General features: G+C 50.0%; 1 protein-coding gene across 2 annotated transcripts; it reads left to right on the top strand.

Moving 5' to 3' along the window:
- Positions 1-237: 237 nt before the first annotated feature.
- LDHD (lactate dehydrogenase D) lies at positions 238-10,055 on the top strand. 2 transcript variants are annotated; one of them, XM_081872199.1, is made up of 11 exons: positions 238-416; positions 2,011-2,123; positions 3,156-3,297; positions 3,946-4,087; positions 4,279-4,438; positions 5,142-5,341; positions 6,533-6,661; positions 7,688-7,815; positions 8,342-8,432; positions 8,694-8,805; positions 9,496-10,055. In XM_081872199.1, the coding sequence occupies exons 1-11, from the start codon at positions 357-359 to the stop codon at positions 9,659-9,661; spliced, it is 1,443 nt and encodes a 480-aa protein (XP_081728325.1). In that variant the 5' UTR covers positions 238-356; the 3' UTR covers positions 9,662-10,055. The 2 variants fall into 2 exon arrangements, with proteins under 2 accessions (XP_081728325.1, XP_081728326.1); XM_081872200.1 differs by lacking the exon at positions 238-416 and adding an exon at positions 966-1,246.
- The last annotated feature ends 4,176 nt before the right edge of the window (positions 10,056-14,231 follow it).

Here is a 14,231-nt window from a genome sequence, read left to right as displayed (position 1 = left end):
TACAACCCCAATGAACTTAGTGGGGCTTATTTCTCCCCCTCCCCGCCCACTTGCAGCCCAGAAGGTAAAAAAGACTCCAGTATAAATCCCTCCACCGCTTCGTTTCGCTGAAATGCGTAAAAGTGATCTAGGGGAGGTGCGAGGAGAAGAAGGGGCGTGCCGTTGAGCACGTGCAGAGTGCTCGCCTCCCATCCCGGGGGCGGAGGCGGCCTTGAGACTTCGCAGGCTGCGCCTCAGCACTTCTCCTGCGAGGAGCGAAATGGGCTAGGGAGGCGCGCTCCGGATCCGCCGCCGGTCCACCTTAAGCCGCACCGAGGCTGCTCCGCCTCCCCTGCCTCCTTCGCCCGTCCTTCGCCATGGCTGCGCGGCGGACGCTGGGCTTCGCGGTCCGGAACTACTCGCAAGCAGCAGCCAAGGTAACCCGCCGACCTTTCGCCTTCGAGCCGCCCCGGAGCTCCCCTGGAAGTGCGCGCGCCCTTGTAACCCGGTGGCAGGCAGAGCCTTGACTGGACTGTACCACTTCGGGCCGCGGGAGAGGAGAGTTGGGGGTCTGGGGGCTTCTCCCCACCCATGGGGCGGCGGGAGGGAGATTAATTTCCTCCTTCCTGCTTAATAGGGGGCCTATACGTACTCAAATAAAATAAAATGCCGAGGGGGGTAGGGAATAATAATAATAATAATAATAATAATAATAATAATAATAATAATAATAATTTTATTATTATTAATAGCAAGAAAGAGAGATAGTTGGCTGAATCATGATAATATATTTTTTTGGCGCACGGGGGGGGGTAAAGCTTTAAAAATATATTCATAATGTATATAAGAGAGAACAGTTATGACGGCTGGTGGAAATTAAACGATGAAAAACAAAAATATAAAATAGGCACGGAGTACAGTTGCACATAGGTAAAAAGAACGAAGTCCAAGTAAAGAACAGTTAGCGTTATTTGCTCATCAGGTCCAGTTCCTGATCCGCCAAGCTTGTGAGGAGGGTTGTCTTACAAATGCCAATTCATATAAAAGGTATCTGAAGGTTCTAGTGCTGAACCGGGATAAGAAGCTACGCATATAGGTCTTCTCCCCGTAGGGGGAAGCTTGCCGAGTGAAGTGGCCAAAGTCCAGAAGGAACTTGGTCTGTTGATTCTGCAGCTGCACGTGTGAAATGGGTTTGTCTCCGTGAAAATTGCTGGTGGGTGAGATCAGGCGCAGCTCTCCAACACCTGGAGCCTCAAAACAAGCTCAGGTTTGCTACCCCCCTCCCTCTGAATCTTTCACAGTTGCCACAAGAGGCAGAAATTCAGCCAGTGAAAACTCTTTCTTGGCACAGAGAGGCAGTGGATGGGAGAGGAGGTTCACCTGTTGAATTTCTGCCCATTGTGCAACTGTTTCAACCTATTAATATTTGACATAATGGTACAGAACTATAATAGCCATTAAGGTGTAGAGCAAGGCAATCCCATGCACATTTTACTCAGAAGCAAATATGTGTTCAGTGGGTCTTAATCCCAAATAAGGTCACATCCACACCACACATTTAAAGTACATGGCTTCGCCCAAAGTATTCTGAGAACTGTAATATGTTAAGGGTGCTGATCATTGTAGCTCCAGGATCCTTTGAGTGAAGACCTGTGCTTTGACTGTGTGGGCAATCACCAACCTGTGGCCCTTGAGATGTTGGATTACAACTCCCATTAGTGCTGAGGCTGATGGGAGGAGTAGTCCAAAAGCATCTGGAGGGCAAAGGCTAATCTATATGGACTGGGGCATGTGGGAAGGAACCTGTGGAAGGAGGCGGAGAGTCTTTAAGGTTCTATTATGAAATCCTTGTGTCTCTCTTGTTTCTTTATTCCTTGAGCACCCCAGGTCTGCATCCCTTGTTCACTCAGTACCAGGAACGGCTGCGTAGACATCCACTTGCATCCTCTGCACTTCTGGCTGCCCATCTGTCTCTCCAGCTGTGCTTCCTTGCTTGTCTTGTCAACCCCCAGCTTTATATCTTTCCTGCAGGGCTGGCTGACAGAGGAGTTCCTAGATTCCCTGAGAGCAGTGGTGGGGAGTGGCAATGTGTCCACAGCCACCCCAGTTTGTGAGCAACATGGCCATGACGAGTCCATGCACAGGTACGCAGTGGGACTTCCCAGAATTCCTCTTCTGCACATTGACCTCGATTGATTTATGCATGGCCTTGGACTTCTCAGGTATAAATGATGACTCTGCACATACAGTATTCTGTGATGGAGAATGGACCGTTTCTGGGGAAGGGCCGTAGAGCAGTCACAAGCATCTCTAGGCTCGGTGAGCCTGTTAGTCAGTGCAGACAATACTGCGCTATATGGACCAATCTTCTGACTCAGCTTCCTGTGTTCCTACCAGCACAATATGCTTGCATGAGATGGCTGTCCTTGGCTCCTGGGTATTGACCAGAGAGCAGAAGAACAAGAGGAGGAAAGTCATCTGGTTGTGCTCAGGCAGAGGGAGAATGCAGGGCCTCCTAGACAGGTTGGTGCTGTGCTCACAAAAGCAGCTGCGCCCCCAAGAGGTGCACATCCTCTGACAGTTTGCAAAAGAGATTCCTGAGCAGGGTGTCTCCTCTTGCACTTCCGCCACCTGAGGTGGGCACTTCACTCTCTCTGCCTCATGGGCAGCTCTGTTTCAGGGGACAGCCAAAAACCTTCATTTCTAATCAGGCCTTTGGCTTTTAATGATCTGTGGCCTTTTAGAGTGGGTGGGATGTTTCAATGTATCTTCTCTTTCTGGTTTTAATGCAGGTTTTTTCCCCTAGGTTGCTTTGAGTTGCCATGGCAAATAAAGCGATGAATAAATTTAATAAATCATCAACAACACCATCATAGTTCTGAGTAAATGCAGACACATAACTGGAAGGAGGGAACAGTGACATTTCCTCTCAAAATCAACGGGGAGAATAGCGCTTACACATTTTACCGCGTTTCTCTCTATAAATATTAGAAATTGATTCTCATTTTTTTAAAGGAATTTTTTTTACTGTTTTTAGAGTTTGTTGAAATGGCTTTAAGTTCTTTCCCCCACATCTTATTGTGCTACGCAGTGCACTGACAGCCTCGGCCAGTGAGGCGTTTATACATGTGCAAAATTGATGGATAAATTATGTTGTCCCACCGCTGTCTCTTTAGGTGCCACCCGCCAGATGCGGTGGTCTGGCCCCAGAACGTGGAGCAGGTCAGCTTGCTGGCAAAGGCCTGTTACAGCCGTGGGGCTCCCATCATCCCTTTCGGGACAGGAACGGGCCTAGAAGGGGGTGTGAGTGCCGTGCAGGTAAGGAGGGGAATGGCAAGCGAAATGGGACCAGGGATTGGGGGCAGGGGAAAGGTAGGCTGGAGGAATGAATGGGGGTGCAGGGTATGGTTTTGGGAGAGGACAGAGTGCCAAGTGAGGCCATGCCTGGAACAGAGGCCACATCCACACTGTACATTTAAAGCACTCTTGTGCCACTTTAAAGTGTCATCGCTTCCCCAAAGGATCTTGGGAACTGTAGTTGGTTAAGGGTGCTGAGACCCTATTCCGCTCCCAGAACTACAATTCTCAGTGGTTTTACAATCAATCCCTCTTCCCAGGGAACTCTGGGAACTGTGGCTCCAGGAGGGGAATAGGATTCTTTTGGGGGTGTCATGACTGTTTAAAGTAGTATGATATTGCTTTAAACAGATGGTGTGGATGGGGCCGTAGTTTTTGCGTGTGGCAATCGCTCCTTTTCTCCTGCCTCTTTTTGACTATTATTCAATAAGCCACCACACCAGTAAATAAACAAATTGGCCGCTCTCCAGAGGCAAGGAGGTGGACTTTTAAGGCTGGGGAATATGTGGGACTCCTGCTCCTCCCTGCCCCCGATGCCAGACTCCTCCTTTTTGGGTTCCCCATCTTCCCCTTTTGGTAACCCTGTGCTTATCCCTTTCCATGGGACAGGGTGGTGTGTGCTTCAACCTGACCCAAATGGACCAGATCTCTGAGCTGAACGCAGAGGACTTCACTGTGGCTGTAGAACCAGGGGTGACCCGAAAGGCCCTGAACAGCTACCTACGGGGCAGTGGGCTCTGGTTTCCTGTAGGTACGCTTGCCTTAAGTACAATTCTGGGAGGGGTGCAGTGGAGTTGCATTCTGGGAAATAAAGGAATGTGGTAGTGGACCAGCCTTGTGGCTGGCGAGCCATTGATGCTTTTATCTTACCTGCATTAGGAGGGGGTGGCCTGGTATGCCATTACCTAATTGCTCTCCTGGCTGTGCCTTTTCCTTCTTCAGACCCTGGGGCTGATGCTTCTCTCTGTGGCATGGCGGCCACAAGTGCCTCAGGCACCAATGCTGTGCGCTATGGCACCATGCGCCAAAACGTGCTCAACCTGCAGGTGGTGCTGCCTGACGGGAGGGTCCTCCACACAGCCGGCCAGAGCCGGAGGCCCAGGTACCCAGCTAAGTCCTTCTTGCTGTCCTGAAGCTCCTTCTGCGCCTTCCCTCAAATCTTGGCTTTGACAACATCCAGGCTGCTGCTATTTTGGGATGGGGTTCAATCATATGCCAGCAAGTTCAGCTTGCTCAGTTAAAATGCATTTGGTTGCTTCTCTGAAAGATTAGACGTTTTGCAAGAAGGGAAGTGAGGGGGAACACACCAGAAAGTATGGGATAATGTTTGTTTGATGCAACGTCATCTAACTCCTGCAGGACTAAGCTGGGCTTTAAAAGAGGATTAGACAAATCCATGGAGGAAATGGCAGTTGATGGCTGTCAGCCATGATGGCTAATATCTGCCTCCACTGTTGCTTCTGAGTCCCATTTGCTGTGAACCACAGGAGCAGAGAGTCTCTTGTGCTCAGATCCTGCTTGTGGTTTTCCCACAGGCATTTGGTTGGCCAATGTGAGAAGAGGATGCTGGACTACGTAGGCCATCGGCCTGATCCAGCACGCTCTCCCTATGTTCTTATATTCTTTAGCTGCTAGCCCAACAGAAATGCGACCATCCTGATGGTTGTGTGGCCTTATACAGCATCGAATACATTGCATGTGCTCATTGGGAGGAGGAAGCTGACTGCTTACACCAGGGGAAGAGGCTGATCAGTGCAGAGCCCAGCCTGGTCCCTTGAAACTCACGGACTGCTTTTTGCTTGCAGGAAAAGCGCTGCTGGCTACCACCTAACAGGACTCTTTGTCGGCTCCGAGGGGACGCTGGGCCTCATCACCCAGGCCACACTGCGCCTGCACGGCACCCCAGAGGCCACCGTGGCAGCCGTCTGCGCCTTTCCCAGCGTGCAAGCAGCTGTGGACAGCACTGTGCAGGTTCTTCAAACTGGGATCCCCATCGCCCGTATTGGTAAGCAGGACTACAGGGCACCCCAGGCGGTGACAGACAAGGGAGAAGAACAGGGTGGGCCAAAAGGCTTCCTTCCGGAGCCTGCAAGATCAGGCCTCATAATGGTCTCGTCAGCCTGAATCTTCTCTGTGCAGTATATATAGGACTCCTCTCTGCCACTGGCTGAGTTGGGATGGCATGGAATGTTCACAAATGGTCTAACTGCTGGGGTGGGTGGGAAGGGGTTAGACATGGAATGCAAAGGTCAGTGCAGGTGCTGTGTAAGGGAAGGAATGGGACAGCTGGGTGGAAGAACAGGACATAAGAGCAGGAAGAATGGGGAGTGAGGGCAGTTAGAGGGGAGTTGGGAAGTAGAGGGGCTAATGGCTGGCATATGTGTGTGTTTGTGCGGGGGGTGGAAGTGAGATAAAGGAGCCTCATGCCATCTAGGAGCAAAAAGGCCTGAAGGCCAGAAGTAAAAGATTTGATGTCCATTTAATTGATTGATTGCATTTATACCCCACCCTTTTCTCCAAGCATCTCAAGGTGGTTCTCCCCCTCCACATTTAATCCCCACAAGAGGCCTGTGAGTTAGGTTAGGCTGAGAGGAAGTGACCTCATGGCTGAGCAGGGATTTGAACTGTGGTCTCTCTCAGGTCCTAGTCTTGACAGTGTAACCATTACACCACCACTGGCTATCAAAATAAACAGTCAAGTCTGTGACCACAAGTGTTACCTTAAAAACTGGATCTCTTGTCGTGTTTTCTCCCACAAGGCGAGCCTTGCCTTTGAAACAAATAAATACATTCCATAGACAAATTTATTCAAGTAAGTTTGCGTTCACCTCCTTGCATTGTTCAATATGCACACACACTTTTTCCTTCCTTCGCCTCAAAACTGCTCTGGTGTGGAGGCGGTTTTTTGATGCTGCAGGAAGGCTGCTCCCATTGATTCGTACACTAAGTATCCCACGTGATTCTACTCTGAAGTAAGCTCCATGGTGTTCCAAGAGGCTTCCTCCCAGGTGTGTGTTGCCTTGCCCTCTAACTATGCAGTCCTAACCATGTCAGCTCAGAAGTAAATCCTATTGGTTTCAATGGGGTGTAAACTGGATGAGGATTGCAGCTGAAGTGGCCTTGCTTGCTCTGGGTTTTCCCTTCTGCTCCTGTGATGTCCCCCTATGGCGAGTGCCCCTCTTCTCTTTGCCACCAGAGTTCCTGGATGATGTCATGGTGGCCGCCTGCAACCGCCACAGTGGCCTGAGCTACGCAGAGCTGCCCACCCTCTTCCTGGAGTTCCACGGCACTGAAAACAGCGTGGAGGAGCAGGTCCAAGCAACAGGTAGGTTCTGCAGAAGCCGGGCCAAGCCTGGCAGCCAGACAAGCCTGGGAATAAGGCAGTGTTCTGCCCGGACACTGAGGTCCAGTGCCGAGGGCCTTCTGGCAGTTCCCCTGCTGCGAGAAGCCAAGTTACAGGGAACCAGGCAGAGGGCCTTCTCGGTAGTGGCACCCTCCCTGTGGAACGCCCTCCCACCAGATGTCAAAGAGAACAACAGCTACCAGACTTTTAGACGACATCTGAAGGCAGCCCTGTTTAGGGAAGCTTTTAATGTTTAATAGGTTATTGTATTTTAATATTCTGTTGGAAGCCGCCCAGAGTGGTGGGGGAAACCCAGCCAGATGGACGGGGTATAAATAATAAATTATTATTACTATGAGTAGGGATATGTTTGGCACAGCAGCCTGGCACCATGCTTTGGTGGTGGTATTGCATAGTTAAACTGTGGAGCTCTCTCCCACTGAAGGCAGTGATTGCCACCAACTTGGATGGCTTTAAAAAAGGATGGATTCACGGAGGAGGAGAAGGCGATCAACGGCTACTAGCTTTGATGGCTATGCTCTGCCTCCACAGCTGGTGGTAGCAATGCTTCTGAGCACCAGTTGCTGGAAACCACAGGAGGGGAGAGGGCTCTTGGGCTCTGCTCCTGCTCATGGGTTTCCCCACAGGCATCTGGTTGGCGGTTGTGAGAACAAGATGCTGGACTAGATAGGCTATTGGCCTGATGCAGAAGGCTCTTCTTATGGTTGGCAGCAGAGAAGAAGAAGAAGAGGAGGAGTTTGGATTTGATATAGCGGCTAACATTCTCCTTTCCCTTCCTCCCCCACAACACACACTCTGTGAGGTGAGTGAGGCTGAGAGACTTCAGAGAAGTGTGACTGGCCCAAGGTCACCCAGCAGCTGCATGTGGAGGAACGGGGAAGCGAACCCGGTTCACCAGATTACGAGACTACCGCTCTTAACCACTACACAACGCTGGCTCACCAGAGGTGGTAGTGGTGGGGCTCTGACGCAAGGCTATCTTCGCAGGGGAGATTGTGCAGTCGAATGGGGGCTCGGACTTTGTGTGGTCACGGGAGCAAGAGGCTCGCAGTCAGCTGTGGGCCGCACGCCACAATGCTTGGTATGCTGCGCTGGCCCTTCGCCCAGGCCGGAAGGTGAGTCAGGAGGGGAGAGGAGCAAACGGTGGGTGGCTTAGCACTTTTAAAAGAAAGAAAGAAATCTAATCTGCCTTGCAATTTGGCTCCTTTGCTTGAGTTACCAAGAACACTCTCCATTATGCTTCATTTCACCTCTTGCTTACCCTGTTCCGAATGCCACCTCCGTTCATGAGGATCGCAAGGTTGAGTTATAAGCAGGTTCCTGAGTTTGGCTGACTGGCTACCTTCTTTTCAAGGTTGCTTCTGAGAATGAGTTGTTGATGAAAGAACTCTGCTGCATGTCTAGTGAAACTAGGGTTTGGTGCAATGTGACTGGGCTGCTGTGGAGCCACACAAGGGTAGTAGACTGGAGGGTTGCAGAGACTGATTAATGTGGGGTGGTATTGATGGGCTGAAGGCTAGGCAAGGGAATTTTGAGGCCTAGTGGGTCTCAAAAACATGTCACAAGGCTAGGAAGGGGAGAAAGTTATGCCTCCTCAAAAGCATCTCACTTGCCCCACCCTTTCCCTCCTCCCATCTGCAGGGATACTCAACTGACGTCTGTGTTCCAATCTCCCGCCTCCCTGCAATCCTGATGGAAACAAAGAAAGACCTACTGGAGTCCAAGCTCACAGGTGGGCAGACTATTGTTTGAGGAGCATTCCAGAAATGTGGGGCCACCACTGAAAAGGCCTGATTTTGTACTGCCACTTCTGAACCTCTAGTGAAAGGAAGCCTTGGATGATGATGAGCGTGTGAGGAGAGGTGGTCCTTGAGCTACTGGGGTCCTGAGCTGTTTTAGTCCAGTTGAAGGGCACCAGATTGAGGGAGGCTGGCCTCATCTTCATCCTGCATCATGGCAAACAATGATCTCTTTACCGCTGCTGGTTTTTCAGGCCCTATTGTCGGCCATGTTGGTGATGGGAATTTCCACTGCCTCTTGATTTTTGATCCGGAAGATGCCGAAGAAAGCAGGAGAGTGGCAGAATTTACCAAACGGCTGGTCAGGTAAGGATCTGACTGGTGATCAAGGGTCTGGAAACCAAGCCTTATGAGGAATGGTTGAGGGTTGTTCCAGAGAGAGGGGATATGAGAGCCATCTTCAAACATCTAGAAGGCTATCACATGGAAGATGGAGCAAACTTGTTTGCTACTACTTCAGAGGGGAGGGCCTCAACCAGCGGATTCTAATGACAAGAAAGGAGATTCCGACAAAACATTTGATAAAAACTTTCTGGCGGTAAGAGCTGTTTGACAGGGTAATGGACTACCTTGGAAGGTAGTCCACCACTCTCCTTCACTAGAGGTTTTTAAGCAGAGTTTGGATGGGCGTCTGCCAGAGATTCTGGAGCTGTCATTCCTTTAAACGAATGACACTTGGGGTCCTTCCAGCTCATGCTCTGTGATTCGATATTTTGTGGTATGCAGGAATCACTGCTGCTTAAGAGCCTCCAATGAATGAGATGATGGTGATAATAGAAGAGTCTTTCCACTTTGTAAGTTAACCTTTCAATATGTGGGGGGCTGTGTAAGCCAAGGGGTGAGGCGAAACTCACAGCCCCTTTGTATCCTTGCTGCCCCTTGTTTTAACAAGAGGACCAGAGGCAAATGCTGGCTGGCAAATGCTGGGAACTAGGTACCAGCACAGATGTTCTTATGTTTTGATCCAATGTTTGTGCTTTTATTATTTTCCTCCAGGCGTGCGTTGGCGATGGATGGCACCTGCACAGGGGAACATGGCATAGGCCTGGGCAAACGCCAGTTTTTGCGTGAGGAAGTAGACGAGGTGGCGCTGTCCACCATGCAGCAGATCAAGGCGGCGCTGGACCCTAAAAACCTCATGAACCCTGGAAAGGTGCTGTGAAAGCCTGAGATTGTCTTCGCAGATGTAATAACAGTGCTTTGTAGTGGATTTACATGGAACCGTCCACACACATCAGTCCACTTTATGAATTGTTCTGTGATGGTTCCCCAGTGTTAATTGCATCACTGCCAGCTGGAGGGGCACAGTATTGAAAGTGGGATTTTGTATATACTTTACGCTACCATCATGAGCACAAACCGGACACATGATAAGGACGCTTGGAGTGTCCTCCCATGAGGCCCAGCATTTTCCCCCATACAGAGCGCAAGATCCATCTTTGACTGGAAGCATCTGTTGCGGAGGCTGTACCACATACACCCTTCCAAAGGGGGCTTGCCTACCACCTCTGGCTCATTTGCACTGCAATCTTAAAAATTAAACCAGTTCAGTTCAACCTGCAGAGCTTTCCATTCTCTCAAGAGATGCAGAGTACTGTAGTTATCCAAAGGGCAATCAGTACAGCGGAGAACTCTCTGCTTCACCCAGTGTGCCACTGCCAAGGTTCCGTGATGGAAGCTTTGATTTTGAAGATGCTTTAAAAGTGGCGACCTTTTGTTAGGTAGGCATGACCTTGGCTGGAGGGACAAGCTCATGTGACTCCACAGCCACCTCTGTCTGAATATGTATTACGTACCTGTTTTGCCAAGCAGAGCTGAAATGAGCCAAAAATGTGCATTTGTGGAGCAGATGGAGCTGCAGGTGTTACAAAAGCACATGGGTAGAAGCTGGGATGGGATGTGGGCTCTGAAGAAATGCTTTTCCAGTGGAGAAAATCCTAAAGTTTTGTCCTTTGCCAAGGACCAGGCTTGATGAATCTGCTTTGGGTTTTTTTTACTTGAGCCCCAAGATCTACCATCCAGAGCCAGATGCAAAGGCACCCAGTTAAAATGAAAGAACAGTGTGGCTTCTGATCACATAAAATCATTTTCAGTACCAGTACTTGTTCTGTCTTTTCCCCACCAAGGCCCACTGCTGATCAGCTTTCTGCGTTTCAGCAGCCTATCTAGATGGGGGAAAAGTCATTTTGTTATGACATTTCTGAGAGTCAGAAACCCTTGCTGATGTACTTCAAATCAAAGAGGTATCTACCTCTTACTCATCCTTCACTCTATAGTTCCAGGAAGCAAAGTTGCAGTTGCATGCTGCCTTCTCAATCCATTTTCCTACCTACACAGGTTGACAGCTGTATGCGTGTCTCTTTTGACTCCTCTCCTCTGGAAATCCTCTGGCATCTTTTTCATTTCTTACTTTCCAATTCACTGGCAGAACCCATGATCAAGGACATGGGTCAGCAAACCAAGGCCCGGGGGCTGGATCTGGCCCAACTCCCTTCTGGATCCGGCCCGCGGACAGTCCGGGAATCGCCGTGTGGATCAGTGTGGATCCAATTCTGATCGTTCGGGCTGTGCCATTTCCCCCCCCCCACACACTGTGGTGGCGCCTCCTCCCTCCCTCCCTCCTCCTGGCTTGTCCCCACCCTGCGGAGGAAGGGGGCTGGGCTTTGATTGGTGCCAGCAGCAGCACTAGTGGCCGCCGTTTAAAGCAGCCCCTCTCTGGAGCCCTTTCGCGCACCACTCATCATCCCACTGCTGCCGCTGTTCGGCCCCTCACAAGATCTGAGGGACAGTGGACCAGCCCCCTGCTGAAAAATTTTGCTGACACTTGATCAAGGACTTCAAGCTGCCCTCATTACCACCACTATTTAACCAAGATGAAGCAATAGTAAATTGCCTTCAGCACAGGTCGGGAAAGTGTATGTAGGCTTGCCAGTTGCATTAAACAGCTTTTTCCAGCCTATGGACCACCAGCTGTTGAGACTCCCACCTCCCATCAGCTCCTGCCAGCTTGGCAAATGCTCAGGGCTGATGGGAGTTGGAATCTGGCAGCAACAGCAGGAGGGCACTGGTTGGGGAATGCTGGCACAGGGGTATTTTACACTACAGGAGAAGCAGTGAGGGTGCGGGATCTGAACCTCACACACGTGACAGATTTCATCTGCAGGAGCCAACCCTGGAAATGGGAATTGGGCCTCCCAGCACCAAGGTCAGATTTTGCCTTTCCTGCAAGTGTCTCACAAAATGAAAAACATCCCCAATTAATAAGCTGGAAGAGAGGATGCCCAGCCAGAGAGCATCAAGAGATTGGATTGGAGGGTAGCTTTTCCTCCACCTTCTCTGGAGCTATGCAAAACCTGTGTGCTCTTAAGAGAAGACAAAAACCATTAGAGGAGAGCTTGTACCATCCCTTGGCCTAATAGAACTCTTGCCACTCTGCATTTTATACCATTCATTTCAGTGTTTCCAAACTGTAATACAAATACAGATGCCTTGGCAGAAAGGTGGCATACAAAGGCAGTCAAATTAATGGCAGTGATTCATCAGTACCGGGGAAAGTGGAGGGTTGCGTCCAACACATCACTTTTGAAATTGAGGCTAGTGCTGTTGTCTTTCTGGTCCTCCACTGTTTTATAGAGGGGGGGGGAGTATTGCTCCTGCTCTCAAGGTGCAGCTCCTTTCAGTCCATGGGGGTGAACTTGCAGCTCTACCTGTGCTGTGTTGCTGGACTGCAGTTCCCATCATCCCTGACCACTGGTCAGGCAAGCTAGGGTTGCTGGGAGCTGCAGTCCAACAACTGCTAAAGGGCCACAGGTTCCCTATTCCTGCTATCCAGAGAACCCAGCAGTAGATGGCACCAGAGCCAACGAATTCAGGTTTTGTCCCCATCCTCCTACCTGTTGAGCTCTACAAGGGACAACACTGAGACAAGCAAGAGGGGGCCTCGGACTGCCTGTTACCTGCAATTCATTTTTACCTGAAGGAAACAAGATGCAGCCATTCCTAAGAAAAAGGTCCTTAACATTCAGCCTTTTTACTTGAGACGTGATACCACGGCCCCAAACAAAGATGTGCGTTGGTTGCAATTCTGTGCAGAAAACCTCAAGATTGTGGTTGCAGCTGCACAGCTCAGCTTCCTGAGGTCCTCAGCTCTAGCTTAAAAGGAAACACAATGTGGGTGCAAATGCCAGTGTGAAGATCTGCAGGTAACACCTAGTGAATCGTCAAAAGCCAGAGGGATTCATTGCCCCGCATGCCCTTTTACCACCCCCAGCAGTATACACATCACGTGGGAGAATTCTTAACCAGTGTAAATATATGCAGGCTGTGGCAGCCAGGCTTTCCTAAAAATGAGAGGAGTCCCAGTTAGGGGAATTGCAGGCCTGAGGCATCCAGCCACTCCACCAATTGGCTACTGAAGCAGCACCAGGGGACATTACAAGACTGCAACCAAAGAACTGGCTTTAAAAAAACCCTAGCCCCTCCTGCACAGCTTCTTGGCCCTTGTTGCCTTCTCCAGCTTGCCAGCCCACTATGCGGCAGTGACAGGTTTCTTATGCCCTTGGGCTCTTTTCCACCAACAATGAACAGCTCCTCCTGTCCGTGGGCCCTCTGCACAATCTGATTTGCAGGTAATGGTCAAAAATCTTTGCTCTGATTCTTCTAGCAGCCTTGCCCCTTGACAGGCTCCCCTGGCACTTTCTACCACTTCCATTCCCTGGCCTGCTGCTCCTCCAGCATTCTGACATTTTTTTCAGAGCCTTCTCTGTACGTATTCCCAGTTCCCTTCTATTCTGTCTCTTCCTTCATCCACAAATTTCTTCTGTGCCTCATTTACCCCTGTGCCCTTCTTTTGGTTTTCTTGCTTCCAGCATCTTTTTTTTTTAGTTTCTCTTAAGTCAGGGCAACCTCTTTCCAGCCCTCAGCCACCCCGGGTGAAGTTTTAATCCCAACCAAACTTTACAACTTTTTCATCCCTCATGGAACTTGGACGGCAAACTGCCTTGCTCTCTGGACTTCACAGTCCATACCATCAGAGCAATTTAGCCAATCAGTGACAGAAGCTTCCATGTCACACATTTACATGTTGTTGTTGTTTAGTCATTTAGTCGTGTCCAACTCTTCGTGACCCCATGGACCAGAGCACGCCAGGCACTCCGGTCTTCCACTGCCTCCCGCAGTTTGGTCAGACTCATGTTTGTAGCTTTGAGGACACTGTTCAACCATCTCGTCCTCTGTCGTCCCCTTCTCCTTGTGCCCTCAATCTTTCCCAACATCAGGGTCTTTTCCAGGGAGTCTTCTCTTCTCATGAGGTGGCCAAAGTATTGGAGCCTCAGCTTCACAATCTGTCCTTCCAGTGAGCACTCAGGGCTAATTTCCTTAAGAATGGATGCGTTTGATCTTCTTGCAGTCCATGGGACATTTACATACTGCAGTACAACTCACACTGACCCCATTTTACAGGTAATGCTAGGCCAACCGATGGTTTAGCAGCAACAAGCAATGAAACAATGGCTTAGCCCCACGTCGCACAGCAGCAATAGCAGAAGAATACAGCAGCCACAATCTTTGTTCTGGGATCCCACATGTTGGCTTGTTCACACTAAACCATGGTTTGGACCACTCGTTTCCATGAAGCCCCTTCTGATATTCTCACTCCAAGCGATCACTTTGCCATTTGGGGATTTCTTACCTTGTAGTAGCATTTCTGGCTGAAACAAGTGACCAAAAAGAGC

This window comes from Podarcis erhardii, assembly GCF_964252035.2.
Source record: "Podarcis erhardii genome assembly, chromosome: 7".
NCBI classification, from domain to species: Eukaryota; Metazoa; Chordata; class Lepidosauria; order Squamata; family Lacertidae; genus Podarcis; species Podarcis erhardii.
The sequence above is the reverse complement of the archived record's forward strand: the minus strand, read 5'-3'. Positions and strand labels throughout refer to the sequence as shown.

Bases quoted from the DNA above. Each gene is read 5' to 3' on its own strand.
- LDHD (XM_081872199.1), top strand. From the start codon at position 357: ATGGCTGCGCGGCGGACGCTGGGCTTCGCGGTCCGGAACTACTCGCAA. The intron at 3,298-3,945 runs GTAAGGAGGGGA...TCCATGGGACAG, and splicing joins GGGGTGTGAGTGCCGTGCAG to GGTGGTGTGTGCTTCAACCT. The intron at 7,816-8,341 runs GTGAGTCAGGAG...TCCCATCTGCAG, and splicing joins CCCTTCGCCCAGGCCGGAAG to GGATACTCAACTGACGTCTG.